Here is a 21,368-nt window from a genome sequence, read left to right as displayed (position 1 = left end):
ATCCTCTCCTATTCAATTAGACAATAAACTGGGTCAAGGACAACAGCAGAACTAATTGCAAAGGAGTAGCTATCTGCATTGCAACAGACATGTATGCAGTGTTGTTGTAGCTGTGTCAGCATGACATATATGAGCATCTGCATACTTGATACAACACTCCAACAAAAACAGAGATAGTAGCAGGTGTGATCGGAGGAGACGAAGTCAGTGACTGGACTTCAGATCAACAGGTATGTCAAGAAAGATTTCTCTGCAACAGTCATACAGCTACATGCTTTGGCATATCTAGCAATGTTATCTTTGATGTCTGGCTGTCCCAACAGGAAACCCTGATAACTTTCTGCTAAATTGCTTTATCTGATATTGAGTGGCTTAATTTTTTTTTTTTTTTTTTTTTGGCCAGTGCATGTTTTTGGATATAAAAGAACCAGACTTTACACTTCTCTGCAGAGAAGTCGATCACCAAACCAGACTTTAAGAAACCAATTTTTACAATGCTGCTGTATAAATGGGAGACATGACTTGTTAAGTTCTCCACTACGAAGGCTTCAGAGGACAGACCCTCAGCTGATGTCAATGGGACTAGGACAGTTACACAAGCGGAGGACCTGACCCCAGGACAGGATGTGATGCTAAAACACATGCACCTTACAAATGTCCTTCCTTGATCAGGGAAGTTTTGGAGGAATCCTCTGCATCTTACCAGCAGAGTAGATTTTACACAAAACATGCGAGACCCAGAGGTCAGCAATATCTCATTCCAATGAACAAAGATCTTACTGTAGTCAAGTTTCCTGACTGCTTTTGTTCTTCCAGCAGCCATCTGTTATGCGAGGACTTTATTTAGGATGTAAGCTATGTTTTCTGTGAATGTCTTAACATGCTTTGGGGCTTTTTAAAGGAAATAATTATAATCAAGCTACAGCCACCAAAATGGCTTTGGTCCATATTCTCCAAGACAGGTTAGTGCACAAGTCCCATGATGATGGTCAGAACAGGCACAGCCTAACAGAACTAGAGAGTAGATCTCAGATTCAGGGCTCCTGAAAAAACACTAATGCCACCTCTTTAAAAAAAAAAAAAAAAAGTCTCTTCATTCTACATTCACTGTAATCCCTGGGGTGATGGCTCATGTCTAGACTGAATTTTAATTAAAAACTAGCGCAATAGGTTCACCACCACACCAAGTAGCTGCCCACGTACACAGAATTCACCACGAGGACCACAATTCAGCTCCTAAGGAGACTAACCCCTTCTCTCCCAATCTTACACATACAAAAAGAGGGTCCCATTGGTGGGCTTCTGGGTTTACTGCCTGGCAGTTTAAGGGCATATTTTCAACAGGATAAAAATAGCAGAATTTGGACAGCCAGTTATCCCCTGTATTAAGCCAATCACATTCCCACTCTCTCTTATGCACACTCTCCCTCTCCCCACAGACAATCAATTCCTTTCACCTCACTCATGGCTCCCCATAGCCGGAACATCTACAAGAGCATTTTAGCCCAACTCAAGTGGACATTTAAACAAAGATCAACTCCAAGCCCAGCCACAGATCTTTTCCTTCTCCACTGACTATGAGCAACATATTCTGGGCTAAGCACCCAGCATGTAGGAGGAGAAAGGTTGGGCACATTACCGGGCGTCCCATAATTTACCCACTAGAAGCAGTGCAATTCACAGAGTGCTGTGCAAAAGGGAGCGTGGCAGTCATAATTACTCAGAGATTTGGCAGGAGGATTAAGACATCATTTGAAAGAACAGACAGAGCACTTTGAAGAAAGGAGGAAATGCCAAGAGAGATCCCTGGAGTCAAGAGGGAGATAACATCTCAGCAACTCATGTGACCTAATTCTAGGCCAAACTTAAAGAAGAAGAGGGACAGTGAAGAGGGAGGAGAGGGAGTGACAGAGAAGGAAGGTGAAGCCACAGCCCCACTGTTGCACACAGTAATCATCCCAAGCAGCTGTCCACAGCAATGCAATGACTTCCCTGTTTGCACCTGACATCATGCATGAGTCACTTCACCCTATTTAGGGACAGCACTTTGCTAGACCATTACAAATTAGGACAATTAGGTTAGTGAAATGGGGATTTAGCTACAGATCAGGTCAATGGAAACTGAGCCCCTTAGAGTGGGTAGCTTTCAAAGTCATTGGACCTAAATCCAGGTGTTTCTCAGTCAATCCATAGGATCTTTAAGTTTGTATCTACATTTCCCTCCCATAGTACTCCTTCGGAGTCATTTCTTCCTTTCAAACTTGGGAACAGCACCCCAGTTATTTGTAGAGCAATAGAGCAAGAGGGAGCAGCTAGCTTTTGGATAAAGCATGTGGTTTGCGAGCACAGTCCACCTAGTCACCATCACCAAAGGAGCAGTCCATTGCACATGGAAGGATGCCCATTTCACTCCTAGCTGGAAATGATCAAGGATAATCAAAGGCCATAGAAGACCAGGTTTATAACAATACTGGTCAAATTTTGATACTCTGTGAGAGAAAGGGTATCACCCTACTCCATGAGTGGTCCCAATGAGTTCCTTACTTCTGGAGTTAGAGGAATCATAAGACTGGAAGGGACTTCGACAGGTCATCTAATCCAGTCCCCTGCAGTCATGGCAGGGCTAAGTATTATCTAGACCATCCCTGCCAGGTGTTCATCTAACCTGCTTTTAAAAATCTCCAATGACGAAGGCATGGTTCAATGCAAGTAAGGGTATCGGAATCTGGCCCCAAGCATAGGAGGGTAGGGCATGGAAGCTGACAGAGGCAGATGCGCTTTGCTTGTCCTTACACTGTAAAACTCCAGAAGCAACTTGGTGCAAGTATCTTTTCCCTTTGCAGTTAAGAATTTACTCATGATCCCTTTGTTTCCAGAGTTCTCTCCGACTTGCTGAAATGCACAATGCAGCATCCAGTGAGGGAATGAAAAGGAATTTGCTAGCGAAGCGTTTACTCTCTCTCCGGTCGTGTTGCACGTTAGATCTCTGCAGCTCAGCCCTTTCCCCCTTAGAAATGATCATTCTCACTTCTTACCTTAAACATTTGCTTGACTTTCTGTCGTGGGAGGTTCACATTCAGTTTGTGCATCAGCTGGAGCACCTCGTTAATACTCAAACTGCCATCACCATTCTTATCGGCCTCATCAAAGGTTTGCTTCAACCACATTTAATTGGAGTTAAGAAATGCAATGGAGCATCAAGGGACCTTACTGAATATTATTTGGGCCTGGTCTATACCTAAAATGTACGTGGACCTAATTCACACCCCTGAGAGATGTTGTTAAGCTGCTCTATGCCCCCAGTATAGACACCGCTAGGTCAATGGAAGAAGATACTTCCATTGACCACTAAAATCTTCTTCTGTTGACTTAGCTACCACCTCTCAAGATGGTACATTTACTAGAGTGGTGGAAAGACCCCCTCCGTCACCACAGAAAGTGTCAACTCTGCAAGTGCTACAGCGGCACAGCTGTAGCACTACAGATTAGTGGACTTTCTACTGAGGCTATAAACCACACATAAAAAAAAAAAAATCAAAGAAACAGAGCTGAAGAGGTCATCAAGTCTGACCCCATGTGCTGAGGCAGGACTAAGTAAACCTAGACCGTCCCAACAGGTGTTTGTCTAACCTGTTCTTAACAACCTCCATTGACAAGGATTCCACAACTTCCCTTGGAAGCCTTTTCCAGAGTGCGGTTAAAGATTTTCTTAATATCTAACCTAAGATAGTTTAACTAGAAAAACAATAAAGCAGCTCTGTTGCCCATGAACTAGATTTGTCACTGGGAATTCTGACAGCCTAAGCCGGATATAAAACCCCCCTAATCCAAATGCACCTCAGGTGCTGTATACAAGCTTTCAACAGATTCCCAGCACCTTTCCTCGCTGGCACTCGTTAAACAGGTTATTGGGCCCCAAAAGAGCTGAAGTTCTTTGCAGCCTTCCTGAAGGCTTTGTCACACACCTTGTTATGGTGCCTCTTTCCCAGGCTAGGATCTCAGACTGCTCAACCTAACGTTGCCTTGCAGCTGTTAGCTAAAGGGACCGCAATGCCCTTTTCTTCTCACCAGCACAAGAACATTCCCCCGTAAAAGGAAAGAATAGCTGGCTACATGCAATAGTAGGGGACAGGCTTTCCTTCACAGAACAGGATCTAATAAGCAGCAAAGGCTTCCTACCTGCCAGAGTTAACGTCAGAGATACCGTACAGTGGCCATCACCAAAGAGACAATATTTGGCAAGTCTACCATCTGTTTCCTATTCTAAGTACAGGGAAAGAAAATGATGGCATCTCGGAGAGATCTCACTGTGTGGTCACTGGCAGCAAATTCGGTCTTCCAGTGGTGATCACAGTAGACACCCTGCAATAGCCTAGCATAGGGGAGTGATCCAGGTATTGCAATAAGCAGATATGGATGGTGCCTTTAGCATCTCAGCAGCAGCCCCGAGCCAGGATCTCACTGCCTAATTTGGGGTTTGATGCAGTTTTGTCCATGCATACAATTTCCTCCTGTCCCTGATGTCAAGGTGTGGGGAGAGGATTTTGGTCTGCCTGCGCGTGAGCTTTAAATGATGCCTATTAAAATCCTGCTCACATGAATCTTCTCAGCAGCAGCACCGGCTATTTACCCACAAATACACAATGAGAAATGTCTTTAAGCTCTGAACAAATATAAACTTAGGGTTGAATTCCGCAACCTGCAGAGATGGCTAAGGCTGCATAGGGTGTAATTGAAGGCAGAATGTGGCCCTTTATTTTTTTAAATTCCATTCTCCCTCCACCATATGCCTAGCACAGGCCTCTAATCCTCTTGAAGGACTTTTGACATGCAAAGTGTCAGCTGTTGAGACTTCCCTGCAGGATGACAACCGGTGATAAGACACAGCACCCACTTTCTCCACCCCCCAGCCTCTCTCACTCATTTGCCCCTTATTCTCAGCTCAGAAGGCTGAAAACTATCTGCTAAGGGTATTGTCAAAGACACAAAGGGCAGGTAGGAGCCCATCGCCCACTGAACGTCAATGGGAGTCGTGCACCTAATTTGTGCCTTTGAAAATAGCCCCCCGGCTTTTTCAGGATGTGCGTGGGTGAAAGACAGGAAACAGGAGAGCGGGTGTGTGGGCTAGATTGGAGGAGGGGGTCCAAATGGGAGCGCGCAGAAGGAGGAATCTCCTCTGGGATGAAACAGAGCCTGGAACGCTGCACCCCATACTCAGATGTGTAGGGCCCTTTGGGAATAGGAGCATGTGACAGGACCCGTTGTGCAACCCTATGCCTCGCACTTGCTGCCAGTGAAATAAGCACTAAGGACAGCTCCACAAATTCCTTTAGGAGTGATACCGCCCCACCCTGCGAGACACCCTCCCCCACAGCACAGAAGGATATTGGTCTCTGGTCCTCTGCCGTTTTGACAGGCTGTCTTCATCGCTGATCCCTGCCATCAGGTACTTGAGCCCCGTGATCCAGGTGCGCGCCTCCTCCCCGCTGGAGGACACCAGGTCGAGAGACTCCATGTGGTCTCCATAGTAGATGCTGAAGCAGCAGTTGGGGTCGAAGCTGCCATCGGCGTAGCGCTGGAAGATCTCCGACTGCTTCCCCTCACACACTTCCTGCATGGAGTCAATGGAGACTAGAAGAACAAGAGAGGCAGGCGGCTCGTTAGAGACGGTCAGTGGAAGATTATTAGTGTTAGTTAGTTACAATCAGACTCTTGGAGGGAAAAGGGTCCTTTTCTTTGTCCTGGAAAAACAAATCACCCCCTTTATCCTCATTGCTGAGCATTACCACTTGGCCGAGGACTTAACAAATGAGAGCTTTGCCATTGTAAAGAGAGCCTACACATTGTCTATGAAAGAGTCAGAAGCACATGCAGCCAGCCAGCCCCCCATGTCCTCACCAGCATTTACACAGGCATATGGAAATAGACAGGCTTTCTAAACACACACAGTATTATTTTATCGTTTATCATGAAATGCAGCTGGATGCTATTTACGCAGATCCACCCAAATTTAGCCAGTCTTGCTACTTGGTTTCCTTTTTGCGGTTTCCACAGCACATGGGATTTCTTCATTCCTGTCCTTCACAGAGATAGACCCAAGCTGCAAAGTTTTGAGGCGGGCTTCCCCAAAGGTCAGATCTTGGGGTGTTGGCTTGGGCTCCATCTCCTCTCTCGAAGTGCAGTGCATCGTGGATTAACTAGCCCCTCATCACCCAATAAAATTATCTCCAATACCAATGGATTTTGTGCAGCAGGCAGTAATATCCTAGGCCTCTAACACTGGAGAGGAGGGTAAAACTCTTTGCAGAATTCAGAGAAACAATCTTCACCTTAAAAGCTGGTATTTCTTATGAGGCATAGCCTCAGAATTCCCCCTGGAATGGTTGCTCTTAAAACTAGTTTCCCCACACTGAGAAATGCAAGCACAGACTCCCTCCTGCCTGCATCTCCAACAGCACGTGTCATTTTCAGTGTGTTTAGGTGAGGCCCCCCACTAATACCACATTCTGTTCTCTTTGGGGGTCTGGGTGAGCTGCACCTTTCTGCAGGAAGGAGGCATCTGTTTTCCTGAATTTGAGACCTTGCAAATAAGTTTGCTTTCCAGGCAATGCCCATCCCTGGCCTAGCTGGGGTCAGTCTAACATAATCTACTACATTGATAAGGAGTGGGTCTCCAACTATTCTTATTTATCGGGGGTAATATTAACCTAGAGCCTCAGAGCCCCAGGCCTGAACCCCATTGTATCTGTTCAGCACCTAAAAGACAGGAGCTCACAGTCTAACTTAGGAGCACTTGATTACACTAACATATCTCCATAGTAACTCCAGATTTACACCATGGCAACAGGGAAGGATTTGGCCCCAGGCTGTAAAGTCTACTTTTTGAGGTAGCTGTGCAAGGTAACACAGTAGAACAGCAGGCCTCACCCTCAGGAGAACTGGCTCTTTCTTCTTCCTGTCCCCCTTGCTGTTAGTGAGAGGCAAGTGAAGGTCCCAACACCTTCTACCCAAGAGCAATTTTTGTTCAGCTGTTTTATCCTTGACATTATTCCCTCCACGCCCCCCTCTCTTACTGCTGAGTCACTTACGAAGCAGCATCAGTTGCTGAACTCGGCCCAGAAACGCAATGTTGGAAGAAGAGGGCAATGGAAGAGGAAACGCAGCTCTGGAAACAGCCAATTTGTTGAAATTAGATCTGTCCTCTGCTAAACCTCTTGCTCCGCAGAGGATGCTCAGCACCCAAGCTTAGTGCAGACTGGGGCTCACACCAGAGAGAGGCCTTGGGAAGTAGAGTGTAAGTTAGAGCACCCCGGAGTCTGCTCTAGTTTACACTAGTGGGCAGACAGGCCCCTGCATGGCCCCAGGACACAGGAAGCGCATGTGTGACTCAAGGCCACCTCTCCTCTTCTCCCATAATCCCCACCCAAGTGCAAGAATGGAGTTTCTGAGACTTGGACCCAACATGGGCTCATGTGGCCAAACTTTTCAGTTCTTTGAAAAAGAGGAGAAACAAGGCAAGCACCCACTGTGCTCATTCAGTGCCTTCTAGAGGATCCAGACAGCAACAGGAGCTGCTTCTTGGCACCCCATTATTGAATGAAGTTAAGCCTTATTGAACCTTTGGGGGTCCACTGTATTAGAAATGCAATTGTGTATGTGATATTGTGGAATTGTATGCAACTCCTCTAGGGAAAGGGGATGCTAATGTAATCCCTCTGCTTATCAGCCCCTTTGAAGCCACCCCCTGGTGAGGTCTGCATAGACTAGCTCAAACTGGATTCTCCAGGCACCAACAGCCAAAAAGGATTTTTGGCTAAACAGCCTGGTTTTAAATAGGCTCAGGCCCTTCTTCCTCATGCAGCAAATGGACAGGACCCCTGCTTCACAGAGCGCCACATCTCAGGGAATGGTTGGAAGGAGTGGGCCTACTGAGGCCTCATAAAACTGTGTGCTCGTTCAGAGCTGAAGCTGTGATGAACTTGTGACCACAAAGGAAAACCTGTGGATGGAGTGCTGAAAGACTGCTCCTGCCAGACCCCGTATTAGGGTCGGGGTGATCTCTAGCATGCCTGTAGCTTCTTTTATTATTGTAATGTGTCTTCTCTGTAGTGCTTTTACCTTAAGAATAAAACAGGCTTGCATAAAAAGAGCTGTGTGGTATCTATAGCTGTGGGCATGTCATACTGCTGACCGTCTCTGGAGAAAAAGCAGGCAGGCCTGCTTGGGTAGCCTGTCTCTGTTGGGAACACCACAGTGCAGGCCGGGAACAGCTCAGCCTGGAGATACCCCAGTCAGAAGGGAGAGATGTGTGTCTCCACCCAAGAGAGAAGTGATGGCCAGGAGAGCTGGAAGCCTATGAGTGGGTGCCTTTACTGGGCCACTGAAGGGAAATATAGGGGCAGTTACACTGCATTCTGACCTAAGTCATTTAGGGTGTCAGCATGTTGACCTCTAGGGAAGGATGAGCAGAGAGGAGATGGGGTCTTGTTATGTTGGGGGTCATTAATGGGAACCCATCAACCAGTTGTTTGATCTACAAAAACAATTGCAGAGATGCTTGAGGCTGTGGCTGTGGCAAGAGCTGGCAGAGGTGTCCTACTGTCCCCCTTTCTCCAGATCAGTAGGGTTCTAGCCACTGATACCTAGAATATGCCGTGAGGTTTGTAATGGATCACTAGGTTGGCAGGAGGGCTTCACCTCCCCAAGAGGCAGGGCCTACGCCGAAGGGAGAAGCAATCCCATCCGCGTCGTAGTGTCTTCACTAAGTGCTACAGCGGTTCAGCTGCAGCGCTGTGAGTGTAGACAAGCCCAGAGCTCTTCTTCAGGTCTGGGAAAGGTCCTCTCAGCGTCACAGGAAAATGCAAATACTGAACAATCTGTTCCCCCTGGCATTTTGCCGTGACGCTGGGAGGACCTTTCCCAGACCCGAAGAAGAGTTCCGTGGGGCTCGAAAGCCTGTCTCGTTCACCAACAGAAGTTGGTCCAATAAAAGATATTACCTCACCCGCCTTGTCTCTCTAATATTATAAATAGAGAAATGCCGCTGAGTTGGGTTTAAGGCCTTTGCAAGCTCAGCCAACAAGGGACACAGACAGCAATAGAAGAGGCACATCCTAGTCTGTTGTGAAGCATCCTGTAAATCTTCTTGGCTAAGATTAAACACAGTATCAGTAGAACATCTATAATCAGGATAGTGCTTAGAGCCCTCAACTGAGATCCATTGTGCTAGGCACTGTACATACACAGCGAGATGGTCTCTGCACTGAGGAGCTTATGATTTAAATAGACAAGATAGGCAAAGGGAGACAAAACAGAGGAACAGAGAGGTGAAGTAATTTGCCCAGGTCACACAATAGCTCAGTTGCAGAGCCAGGATCAGAACCCAGGTACCCTGACTCTCAGACTATCCACTGAACCACACTGCCTTTCCTATAGCCTAGTGTCATTTACTCAGGAATGAATACTTGCCTTTGCAGGACTTGAGCCAACTGATCGTTAACATCTCTAGCTACCAGGTTCCTTCCTACATCTAGGTTTGGGAGTAAATTACCAAGATATTGGTAACGTTTGTCAACCCGCATCCTCTTCCCTTTGAATATACAAATCTTAAAATGCCATAGAATGCCCTTACATTTAATGAAACAGTGTCTAGCATCCACATGCACTCAGAGCCAGCACATCCGATAATTATTTGAACAATTTGTTTCCCTTCTAAAGATCCTAGATCCGGAGTGTCAAGAAGAGAAATTTTAACAATAAAATAAACCCCAGTACAGAATGTAATTTTGCAGATTACAGTGTCCTCCTGAGATTACAAGAAGCGTGGCTCTCCCTAGAAGCAGACATCTGTTTGCTATGGTATGTGTACTGTGCAGCTAGAGAGTATACATTACACAGATCTACACGTGCCAGAAGTTTAAAAGATTTAAAAAAGGAAAAGTGTTGTAGCAGGGCAAAAATCCAAACTGCACCATTAACTGTTTCTAGGGGGAAAGCAGTTTAGCTCAAGCTGACATAAGGAGAACATTTAAAATCCAACACAGACTCCAGTCCCAGGCAGAATTTCTTCATTTGAAATTAAACTAAGCAGAAAACACTGAATTTGTGTTTTGTTATATCACTGCCCTCTGGGCTTACTGTTATTTAGCAAGGGGGTATGGAACAGTCACAGACACACACAGAGCTCAAATAGCATTAGACAAAACAAAATGTCAAAACAGGAAATGCAAAAAGACTTAACATCCGGTTTATGAGCTCTCTGTGCTTGCTGACAGCGCAACTCACATCAAGGACAACATAAAGGCCAATCACAGCCTTTAATATTCCAGAGCAGTCCATTTACGTGCAGTCATTTTACAAAATAGGGCAAAAATTTAACACGTTGGACCTTATCTAGGTGGCTCGGTACGCTAGTCAAAACTGGAAAGGGGCCGCATTTTCAAATGCTCATCAACCTCCCATTGTTCTCACCCAGGGATGGTGGGCACTTTTGAAAAATCTATGCTAAAACAGACAAAGCAAGTATTATTTTTCCCATTTCACAGATAGGAAACCTGAAACACAGAGAGATCAAATGACTTGTCAGAGGTCACAAAGCAAGTTTATTACAGAGCCAGGAATTGAACCTAGATCTTCTACGTCCTAATCCGCTATATCCCTAACCACTATGCCAGCACCTCTCTCAGACTAGGTGTCCTCCCTGTGCATCTTTACATGACAACAAACAGGTCACACGCAGAGATGTAGATTGTGCTAACATTTACATTCATATCTGTAGTTATGAAAGGGGAAACAATAAGGTTAATTTGGTCCCCAAGCTCTCCACCCCCCTGCTCCTCCCCTCGACATGGTGGTTGTCAGACACCTCTCTGCAGCGTTTCCTTGCCAGCACAGTTTCACACATCTCGTTAGGCAGCTCTTGTTAAACAAATAATTGAAGTCCCTGTTTTCTTGCAGGTTACAACTCGTGTCTGTGAAGCAATCATTGCTTTTCAATCATTTATGCTTTCATTGGAGTGGATCAGCCACCATCTGGTGAAAAGAGAGACTGAAAAAAAAAAGCCACACACACACATATTTGGGGAAAATATTACAAAGCGGCCCCCATTAAAGAACGAAAGTCCTGACAGGAACTTATCTTTAGGCTACTGGGAGATGGGGTGGGGCCAAAAATGAGATGCAGCGTAGTCCAGTGGGTAGGGCACTGGCCCAGGACTCAGGAGAACTGGGCTCGGTTACTGACTCTGCACTGACCAGCTGGGAGACCTTGGGCAAGTCCCCTGTGCTTCCCTTCCCAACCTTTGTCTTGTCGATTTCAATTGCAAGCCCCCTGTGGCACGGAGCCCCTCACTATCTTTTTCTCCAGCATCTCACACAACGGAGCCCCGATTTCAGTGAGGGGGCTTTCAGCAGGACTGTAATACAACACAACCTGTAGCTGAATGCAGAGACGTATCAGCCCTTTGAGCCAGAACACGCAGCGGGATCTGCGAGGGCAGATCCCTGTGTCTGAATGGATCCTGATGGACTCTAATGGGGTTTTGTTGCAGGATTGGGGATCTTTATTTGCAACCAATAATCCCTACCTTTCTGGTGCATGATAAACCCTACAAGAGCTGCCTCAACCCATCAGACAACTGGTCCATGTGACCTCGGATCCTGCCTCCAGCAATGACCACTAGCAGGTGCTTCAGAGGAACGTTGCCTCAACCATAAATACAGCTAGCTAGCTGTGCTGCATGGAACATGGATGTGGAGGGGAATAGCCCTTCCTTCTCCCACAGACATTTTTAGTGAAGACCCCAACCTCCAACTGCAGACACTCCTAAATCTGGGGTTATTCACACAGGACTTGCTTGGAGCTCATCTCCAAGTCTGTCGGGTTATTTTAGCCCTCAACTAGCAGAAGTGTTATTAACATTCATACAAGTCATGCACAGTCCTGCCAATCCAGCCACAGCATTCGCCTTGGTCATCTTCCATGTTACCGAACCCCTCATGTCGGCTGTTCAGTACCAACGCAAACCTCTCATTCTCAGCAGAAAGGCCCGGTGGCCAGCACTTACTTTTGGCTTTCTCATTCTTTCGCGACGGTCTCCAGCGAATACACGACTTGTGCTCATCGAGGTAATAGAACCGGACTAGCCCTTTGGAACTGCCCCGGAGTTTGATCATCTGGGTACCAGCTTGCATGGAACTCATACATCTTTCCACTGGAGAGAGAAATAAAAGACAGCCTGAGTTAGACACAAGACTGAAATTCGTCAAAATTCTGAAAGGCACAACATGCAGTTAGGCACTCGACTGCCCCAGGAAGTCAAAGGGGGAGGTTCTTTGGCCTCGGTAGCACAGGAAGTCAGACCAGATGTTCACAGGGATCCCTTCTGGCTGACAGCTCCCAGCCGTGCCTTTGAAAAGCTCCACCTACATGTCTAAGGTGGAATCCACCCCAGCGCAGGTCAGCACAAGGTCTAGGCACCACTTAAGTTGGACTTTTATGATATCTAGGCCTCCTGCTGACTCTCTGCATAGGGGGGAATTTCAACCTTTAGGTCAAATGATCAGCAGATATAAAATTGACATAACTGTTACCACCAGTGGAGCTACACAGATTTACACCAACCAGCTGAGAGCTGACCTTTAAACTTCCAATTGCCTCTTTGGCAAAAAGATAACCCCCCACTCCCCATTTCTCACTGCAAAGTCAGAAGTTTTGGGCAGCTGCATCCCCAGTTAGAAATAAATTTGCTTCCTGGGAAGTGGCTGAATTAGCATCCTGCCTACCCAGAGCCCAATTAACTAAAGGGAAAAAAAATTAATTACCCAACTTGGCCACTCAGAATATAGCAAATATTCTGGAACCCGATAAATAATTCACAAAAGTCCTTAGTGTACAAATTGCTTTAGAACTAAACTGTTTTTCACTATAGAGAGGAGGCATTAAAAATTAACAGCACAAAGGTTATTAGAAACACACACTGGATTCAATTTATTTATTTATTTTTAAAAAGGGCCATCTGCTAAGATGAAGGCAGCCTCAGAGGCTACATTCTTATAAAATAGTCTGCAGTTATCTTCTGTGTAATGCTAAGTGCCTTGTACGATAGCCAGAGAGATGCACAGCTGAACAAAGCATTCCAAAACAGTTCCCGCCACCTCCCTAAATGTGCTGTTCTTCGAAGAAGCAACAAACCAACTTTGCTCTATTGCTACCTCCTGCATCTATTGCTACCTCCTGCTACCTCCTCATGGAACTGAACAGCGGAAGCCGTGAGTCAGTTTGATGCTCAAGTGATTATTACTAGAGCTTGGTAATTGTTTGCAGCTCACCACAGTATTAATACTGCCACCACGCTCGGTCTCATTATGCATCATATACTTCCGTAAGATTTTTTTTAAAATCCCAACATGCATCACTCTCTGCACTGTTGTGAGTTAGATGCCAATATTCTCAGGCTCATTTCATGTTAACAGGCCACCTGAGCCCAATGTTAAGGTAAGTTAGTAGATAAAAATGAGGCAGATTTATTAATAAAAACCAGCAATACGAAGCAGTGGCTAAGTCTGCGAGGGGGTGAGTTTCTAATGTGCCAGCTTCAGGGTTAGTACTTCAAAAAAAATAAATTTTTTTTAAAGATAAAGATGCAGTTGCCTTTCTTTGAATGCTCTGGTTACAGCTTCGAGCTCTGAACTCCAGCAGACAATAAAGCACTCCCATCTGCTGCTGAACTAGTCAAGGGAGGATCATTAAACTTAGTCTGCTTACAGCTGTGACAGTCAGATAGCAAAAAGCAGCACAAGCTGGCTTCTCCGAGAATATTTAATCAAGTTCAAGGTGCTCAATGGCCTGGGCTCAGGGTATCTAAAAGATCAACTAAAGCTCCAGGATGAAGATTGTGGTCGACAGCTCCGCTCCTCAAGCGCACTGGAACTTTCTACCATTGGGGTAAATAAAGCTCATTTGTGCAGGAGACAGAGCTTTCTCGGGAGCCAGCCACTGTAGCCTGAACTGTCCCGGGGACTAAGGATCCAAACCGGTCCTTCTACTCAGTGCCACACACTTTTCCTTGACCTGCCTTCTCTAACAAACAGAGCCAGGTGTGTAATATAGATTTTAAAAACATCCAAACCATAAAAAACAAAAACAAAAAAACAAAAAACCTCAACTGCACACTCTTCTCCGCCTGGGGAGAGGAGGAGAGAACAAAAACACAGGACAGATGTTAGCCATGTTGCTTGATGCCCTGATTGGAAGGCACTCAGATACTACAGTGACGAGCACCTATAAGAACCTATACAGGATAGAAAACAAAGAAAAAGCAGTAAGAAAAATCAAAACCCCACATCTGTTTTAATGTGGATTTGAAAAATAGGAGTTCGTGGAACACTTTAAAGCTAGGGTGAAAATATTAAAATGTTGACTGAATGCCCAGTACTGCACGAGGCCCAGAGTGAAGAAGTGCTTTTTGGGCAAGGACTGTCAAGTCTAGAACCCAGATCCTACAAACACTTACACAAATTAGTCAACTTTTAGCATGTGAGCAGTCCCAGTAAAATGTCTCATGTCGCTTAGGTATTTGCAAGTTTGGAGCCTAAAGTCTAGTGGTCCAATACTATTTAACATACGTAATTAAAGCTTAGGAGACAAACATTTATCCATCCCTCCCTGATGTCTGCAGATTTGGGTAGAAGAGAAACCACATCAGAGAACCACGGTAATAAGTGGAGTAGAACAGAACCACCCCTAGGTTTGCAATACTAAAACTATTCCCAAATGTCGGCATGTCTCAGCTAAACTCACTCTCATAATTTAGAGCAAGATCAGAAGAAAACATTAAGCTGCTATAAGTTTCTGACATAAAATGCATGGAAGTTTAGAGGCAAGACTGATTCGCAGTCCTTAACTTGTCTGATAGCACACCAGGGTACTCCAGCATGCACTGCACTTTATAGCAAAGTTTGTAAAGAAGAAAGAAATGAGGAATATTTTGGTGCAGTTGGAAAGGAGAGACTGAATAAATAAATAAATAAATAAAAATATAAAAAAGAATCTGGAACAAGCTTAATGTGAATTTATCAGCAATATTATTTTGGAAATTCTTTTTTGTCTGTTTGATAAGCAGTGGAACAAAGATATGATTCTTTCCAAGTTAAGAAAAATCTTCAAATGTTGCACCCAATGCAGAAGTAAAGACACCTGTATCCCTGTAACATCCAGGCCACCCAGAGTCACAGAGGAATTTCTTGTGCAACACTTTTATTTGTCATTCATTGGGCAGATTTTCAGAGGCACAAAAGACAGCTAGGCGTTAGGTGCTTAACTGCTATTGAAAGTCAATCTGAGCGGGAGCCTAACTGCTCTTGTGTATTTGAATATCTATTCCCACAGCCGGCTGGATTGGTGCAGGAGCTCCAGTAATAAGAGTTTCGCTCAATGGCCATGTTTTGACTTTGACTCAAGGAAGCCAAGATTCAAGGGGTGGGGGCGGTGGGGGGGGGGGGGAAAAGAGCAAGGCTCTTTTAGGTTAGACCATTAATGCTCTGGAAAGCCAAACTGGATTATCAGCTTTTCTTCTCCTCGCTTCTATGGATTAACGCAAGAGTCAGTGAACCTCAAATGTGTTGCTAGAGGCTTCAGAAGGAGAATGGCTTTTTTCCTTCTTTCAAAGAACTCAAAAACGCCCTCATTTGGGGCAAACAGGAGACAGCCCTTTCCCATGGCACACACTGACTATGCAGATGGAGGCTGTAGAGGACTCTAAAGACCATCAAAGGCTTTACTGTGGGGCATGAAGAGGTAGTGCAGCACTTTGCCCCAGTAATTGTCAGAATCAATAGTTGATCGGTCACCGGACAGGGTATACTTTATACCAAGGTGTTTTATGAGGAGGGGGACGGAGCACTGAGATGACAGCTCAAGTGGAAAGGATAGGTGCGAGTGTTGTAGCAAATGCTGCTCTTCTGTAATGTAATGAATAGAAGTTAGGATGGACCTACAGAAGTGCCAAGCAAGGGTAATTATTGCAATGTATCAAGAAACTTTGCATGATTAACCACCCATTAGGGCCTGGAAGACATTTCACCACACCTGGACAGCATGGTCCAAGTGCTCGCATGAATGGGAGGCAGAAGACCCAAGTTCTATTCCTGCTCCCGATTTCCTACCTAACCGTAGCAAGCCACTTAACTCTTCGGTGCCTTGTTTCCACTGCCCCCACCCCATCAGAAAATGGGGAGAATCACAATGCTCACCCTCCTTCATACAGTGCTTGGAGCACTATTACTGCAAGGAAGGATTAAAAATCCAGTGCCCACCTGAATGCTCTAGAAAGGAAAGATGGACCAAACACACCACACTTGAGTCAAACACTCCAAGCTGGCAGGTGTGAATTTGATGATTCAGGCCTGTCTTTCAACCGGTAAAAGCAACAGTCCCATAGAGAAAATTAACAAGGCAGGCTACAGACAAATACTACATGAGGAGAGGCACCTCTGGGATGCTAAAACCTCCAAGCTCAAAAAAACCCAGACAACTTCAAATCACCTTCTTGGGCCAAGATTTCCCATTACAGATTAGTTTTTGTTGACAAATTATCAATATTTCTAGAGAATTTAGACTTTAAGCCTCAACACTTTGGGCTGTTCTATTTACTTTAAAGAAGTATATTTGGGTGGATTTTTGTTTTGAAAGGACAGGCAACATAATCCCTTGTATAAATTATATTTAAAAGCTGGTCCCTTGACCTTAATCAGAGCATGCGTTAGCAAAATAGTTAGAGTCCATGTGGTCACTCTGTATTACCATGCACTGTACTGCACAGCCCAGACCTTATAGGGATTCACTACAGCATTACACCACAATGCTTCAGGGAGGATTCAGTTTCCCCATTTGCCCTCAGAATGTAATAAATATAAACCTTCATTTTACAGAGTGAAGAGAATAAACATGGGAGACATCTCTACGCATAAAGAAGTGCCATACAGAAGAAACAAGCAGCACTGAAAAGCACTGCACAAAATAAAAGTTCAGATAAATGCATGTAGTGCAGGGGTTGTGTTGCCCTGATGTGATTACGGAAACTCTGGATATATGTTTATTGAGTTGAAGATCACCCCAGCTTTGATTATTTTTAAATGTATCCAGCAATAGCTCTTCCTGAAAAGGTCACCCGTTCCTTCTGAGGGACAGTTGACCAAATCCACCCCCAGCATACGATACCTCAATATCCATTCAGCTGACAATTCTCTCTGGTTTGAAATACTGCACTACTCGTTGGATGGTTCACTGCACAAATGCAATTACTGTTTGCACACCAAACCCAGAGTTCAGACTGAAGCACCTCTTCAGCTTGCTTGGGAAGAGATCAGTCAGACACCTAGAGGCTCTCACAGTCTTGCTTGCTTTGCAGTCTGAATTTTAGAGACAGGAGGAAGGGAGAATAAGAAAGTGTCTCATTCATGCTTTAGGGGAAAGAGATCCAAATTCCTACTAACAGTGGAAAAAGGCAGCCCTGGGGAGGTTTGGGTGTGATGGTGAAGGGGCGTGCTAGAGAGAGCAGAGGAATTTCTGGGGTAGGGTGGGGAGCCCAAACATACATACACACTCCTTTCTTAGGGACCTCCTAAGGTCTAGCGCTCCTACCCCTAGCCTAGAGGAGATGTGGCAGCTGTGGGGAAAGGAGCTCCAGGTGGTATTTATACCAAGGAAAGTTACAGGTAGAAAAATCTTAAGAATATATGAGAACAGTCATGAGAAGGTGAATAAATATTCCTATTTGCTCAGAGCTCAGCCACCTTCCTTAACTGTTCATTTCTGCCCTTTCACTAAACCCCCCGCAGCACCTTCCTGCGGACGCTAATTCAGCTTCACAATACTCTTGTGATACAGGGATGCAGCCCCACTTTACAGATTACACAATCTCTTTCTCTGCCTGGGTTTCTCAGTCTGCCACAGGTCAAAAAGAAAGGCAGTAGCAGAGCAAGGAATAGAAACCCAGGTCACTCAGTGCCTACTCCTGTACGCGAACTAGAAATAAAAAAGGCTCTTGCTAAGCAAGATTTAGCTTCCCAAGGGGCAGGAAGTGGCAACCGTACAGGAACAATAACCGATTTGATGGGAACAATAAGAAGTTACCAGATTTTATGTCCCGGAGGATCTCCCCACATGCGAGAATAGGCCCTCGTTCCAGGCTTGTGACTCGACGCATGCTCTGATCTCTCTTTGCCTGGAGTTGTTTCAATGGAATTATCCTTCCTACAAGGGGGAGCGGGGGCGGCCGGGAGGAGACTGCCTGTAGCAGATGCAAGGGAGCAGTTGGGTATCTTCACACCTGGGCTCAGATTTCTCAGAACATTCAGGGACAGAGCTTGGCCCGGTTGCATCATGCAGCTTTGCTAGCACAGCCAGTCTCCCTAGGAAGATCAGAAGCCCAGCCGCTCACAACTCTGCTGAACTTTTCAGCCCAGTTTTGTTAACAGAGTCTGACTTGGAAACCTACAAAGTGCACGTTTTCGGCATCCTGCATGACAACGGCTCATCTGCACGCTGCAGGGGGTGGCGGAGACAGAGAGAGCGCGCGCTTAATGAGAGTCTCATTTCCCTTTCAGGGATCTCCAAGCACGTGACATTTGCCAGCCTGAAGCAGCCCCTGCATGGTCGAATGCACACGCCAGCCTTACACGGCTGCAGTCTCATTGCCCTCAGCAACGTTAGTCCCAATTTACACCGGGGGAGGAGGAATGAGGCCCACATGCAATTTAGACCCCAGTGGCCTACTTCAGCTCTGAGAAGTCCGTTCCATTGAAGGGCCGCAGAACTGGAGGACATTTTAAAAAGCCAACCCACTAGCGGCACAGTGGCTTCCTGGGAGCTAGTCCTTTCCCTGGCAACTCACCTGAGAGCGCTCAGTGTAAGGTGCCTTGCATTCCACTAACTCTTACCCTGCAGAAATTCACCCCGAGTTGTGTTACTACAGAAACGTGATGATCGGCCACTGGCTGCAGAGAGTGGCTTTTGCCACCAGCAGCGGACGCCCCTATGCTGATGGGGAGCATTCAGAGCTCTGCCTGTTGCTCAATACACTGCCTGAGGAGTTATTTTAGATAACCCCTGTCACCTAGAGCGTTTGAGGCTCTGTACACAAATGGAAGTGGAGGACAGATGTTCAGCAAATGCTTTTCTTTGCAGCATTAGGGGAGAGGGGAAATCTCTTTTTACACAATGCATGGGCTACTGTTCACTGGGTTGACTCCATTTCAGACAGAGAGCAGGCTATTGTGTTGCAGTGACTGGTACAGGCAGTGGGCCGAGCCAAGGTTACTCACTTATGTCACAGCTGCACCAGGCACAGAGGCCTGCCTTGATAGCAGTTTGCACACTTGATTCCAGGACCCAGCTCAATAATTGCCTCTCTCAGACTTCTTCAGCTTCCCTCTGCCTGGTTTCTCTTTGTATTCCTGCCTCTCTGTTCCCTCAGCGCTGGATAAACAGCTCTCCTTTGTCCCTGCACACTGTCTCATCACCCTTGGTGCAAGAGCCTTCTCCTCTGAAGTTCTTGCCTGCATTGACTCATGTCTCATTTCAAATCTCAGCTGAACCCCATTTCTCCTCCCCTTGGCTGACAGCCCTTAAAACATCAGGGAGAGGGGAACTGAGTTTGTGGCTGTTTAAACCTGCAAGTGGAGGGCTGGGCAGTGTTTGTACAAATGGTACTATATTGGACTGCATCCATTATTAAAGCGCACAGTCATTAACAAAGAGAGGTTAATGCGAGAAGAGACACTGGAAACGCTGCAAAAATTAAAAAGCTTAATTTATGGGCAATTTGTTGATTCTGCAGTTGCTCCTCTGGGCTGGAACATCCATCCAACCACCTCGAGGCAGGGGCACTGCCGAAGCATTGTGCTCAACTCATGATGGTGCTTCTGGCCAGAGCAGAAGCAGCTAGCTCTGATCAGTTTCCAAGCAAGCCCCAACCCAGGCTTCCTTGTAAGGAGTAGATCTTTGAACAGTGTAAGTGATAGAATGCTCGGCAGGCAAACCCCCTTTCTACAGAGTCTCGGTTACATCTGGGCAAGCCCACTGTTCTCAAGTGACAATGCACCACTGTAACAGGAGACTTTGTTTGTTCTATCACATTACTATACTGTACCATGCAGATATTTAGGATACCATTTCTAGCAGGTGTCCCCTTTTTATTCCCTAAAGAACAAAGTGCTCTCACCTCATCCAGCTAGTGCAGAATTTCAACCTGGAGGTCAAAGGATTGTGCCACGGCTTATCAGCACTTACAACTAAACACCCATGAAGGGATCTGAATCTGGGAAAAGGCAACGCGGCTCCTTCAAATTTACAAGGGTGAAGGATTCAGTTTGCTGACCATGGACAGAGTGTGAAAAGCGATGAGCCAGGAGGAATGGTTCACACTGCACAAACTCTTGCTGCTAACACCAGATCTGCCCAGTCAACCAACTTAGTTTACTTTTTTGGAGGGGATGAGGGGGGCAGGGAGGGAAATCTATGGCAAAAATAAAATAGGGATTTTCAAAGTCCACGTGTGTTAAGGTGTACACCTTTTATTCCGATTGTCATAAAAAAGTGAAAGTGAAATCAAGAGTCAAAATATAATTCAGAAGTTCTTGAATCTTTCACAAAAATAGAGACACATGCTAGGAACTCCTAAAGCAATGCAAAGATAAAAGAACATTGGGGCTGCATGCTCTGCAAATGTGTGTCAACATCCTCCTCCCCACCCCGGCTACGGCTAGACAAAGCTGTCATTAAATAAGATGTAAATGTGAAAGCCTTTAAGACGCTATTGTCTTGTGCAATTAAGCATCAGGGACTCTGACATTCCCTGTCTTACCAATCTGGCCCATTTTCCATTTCGGCGTAGCCACGATGCTGCCCCCAATCCAGAAAAACTCCTCGGCCAAACGGGCGACTGAAAACTTATTTTGAAGCAAGGGAGATTTGGAGGTGTCCATGTTGGAGACAAAAGGGAGCTTCTGAATTGTATGCCAGGGCGCCAGGCAGCTCTCCCCCCGAGTGGAGGCCAATGTTCTATGGTTGCAATTTCCAGTATACCACCATAAAAAAAAAAAAAAAAAGTTTGAAAAAAAATCTTCACGCTAATCAGTGAAATAAAGAGTCCGCTGTTTCTTCAGGCTGTTTTGTTAAACAGCAATTTCATGGTTTAATTTAGACTCTTCCCACCTGCTGCAAAACTTTGAATATTAAAATACACTCAGTTGTCATTCTATATGATGGGGTTTTGGTTTTTTTAAATCGCTCAGTTAAGGTGTTTTTTCAAGTTTACTATTTTAAAGAAGAGACCCGAGGGGCTCCAACAGTCCCACGAGGTAAGGCA

The 21,368-nt window shown here is 45.6% G+C and overlaps 1 protein-coding gene across 1 annotated transcript in view; it reads right to left on the bottom strand.

The window, feature by feature from the left end:
* PLCH2 (phospholipase C eta 2) overlaps window positions 1-20,985 on the bottom strand; it is a 110,708-nt gene extending 89,723 nt beyond the window's left edge. Inside the window, exons 1-4 of the mRNA XM_065421346.1 lie at window positions 20,865-20,985; window positions 12,066-12,212; window positions 5,388-5,631; window positions 3,036-3,165 (exon numbers count right to left, since the gene is read on the bottom strand). Coding sequence (XP_065277418.1) covers window positions 3,036-3,165; window positions 5,388-5,631; window positions 12,066-12,212; window positions 20,865-20,985 — 642 coding nt within the window. The remainder of the gene's footprint in view (window positions 1-3,035; window positions 3,166-5,387; window positions 5,632-12,065; window positions 12,213-20,864) is intronic.
* Window positions 20,986-21,368: the final 383 nt, after the last annotated feature.

The sequence above is a fragment of the Emys orbicularis genome, chromosome 22 (assembly GCF_028017835.1).
Source record: "Emys orbicularis isolate rEmyOrb1 chromosome 22, rEmyOrb1.hap1, whole genome shotgun sequence".
Classification (NCBI taxonomy): domain Eukaryota; kingdom Metazoa; phylum Chordata; order Testudines; family Emydidae; genus Emys; species Emys orbicularis.
This window is presented reverse-complemented; position numbering and strand designations above follow the sequence as displayed.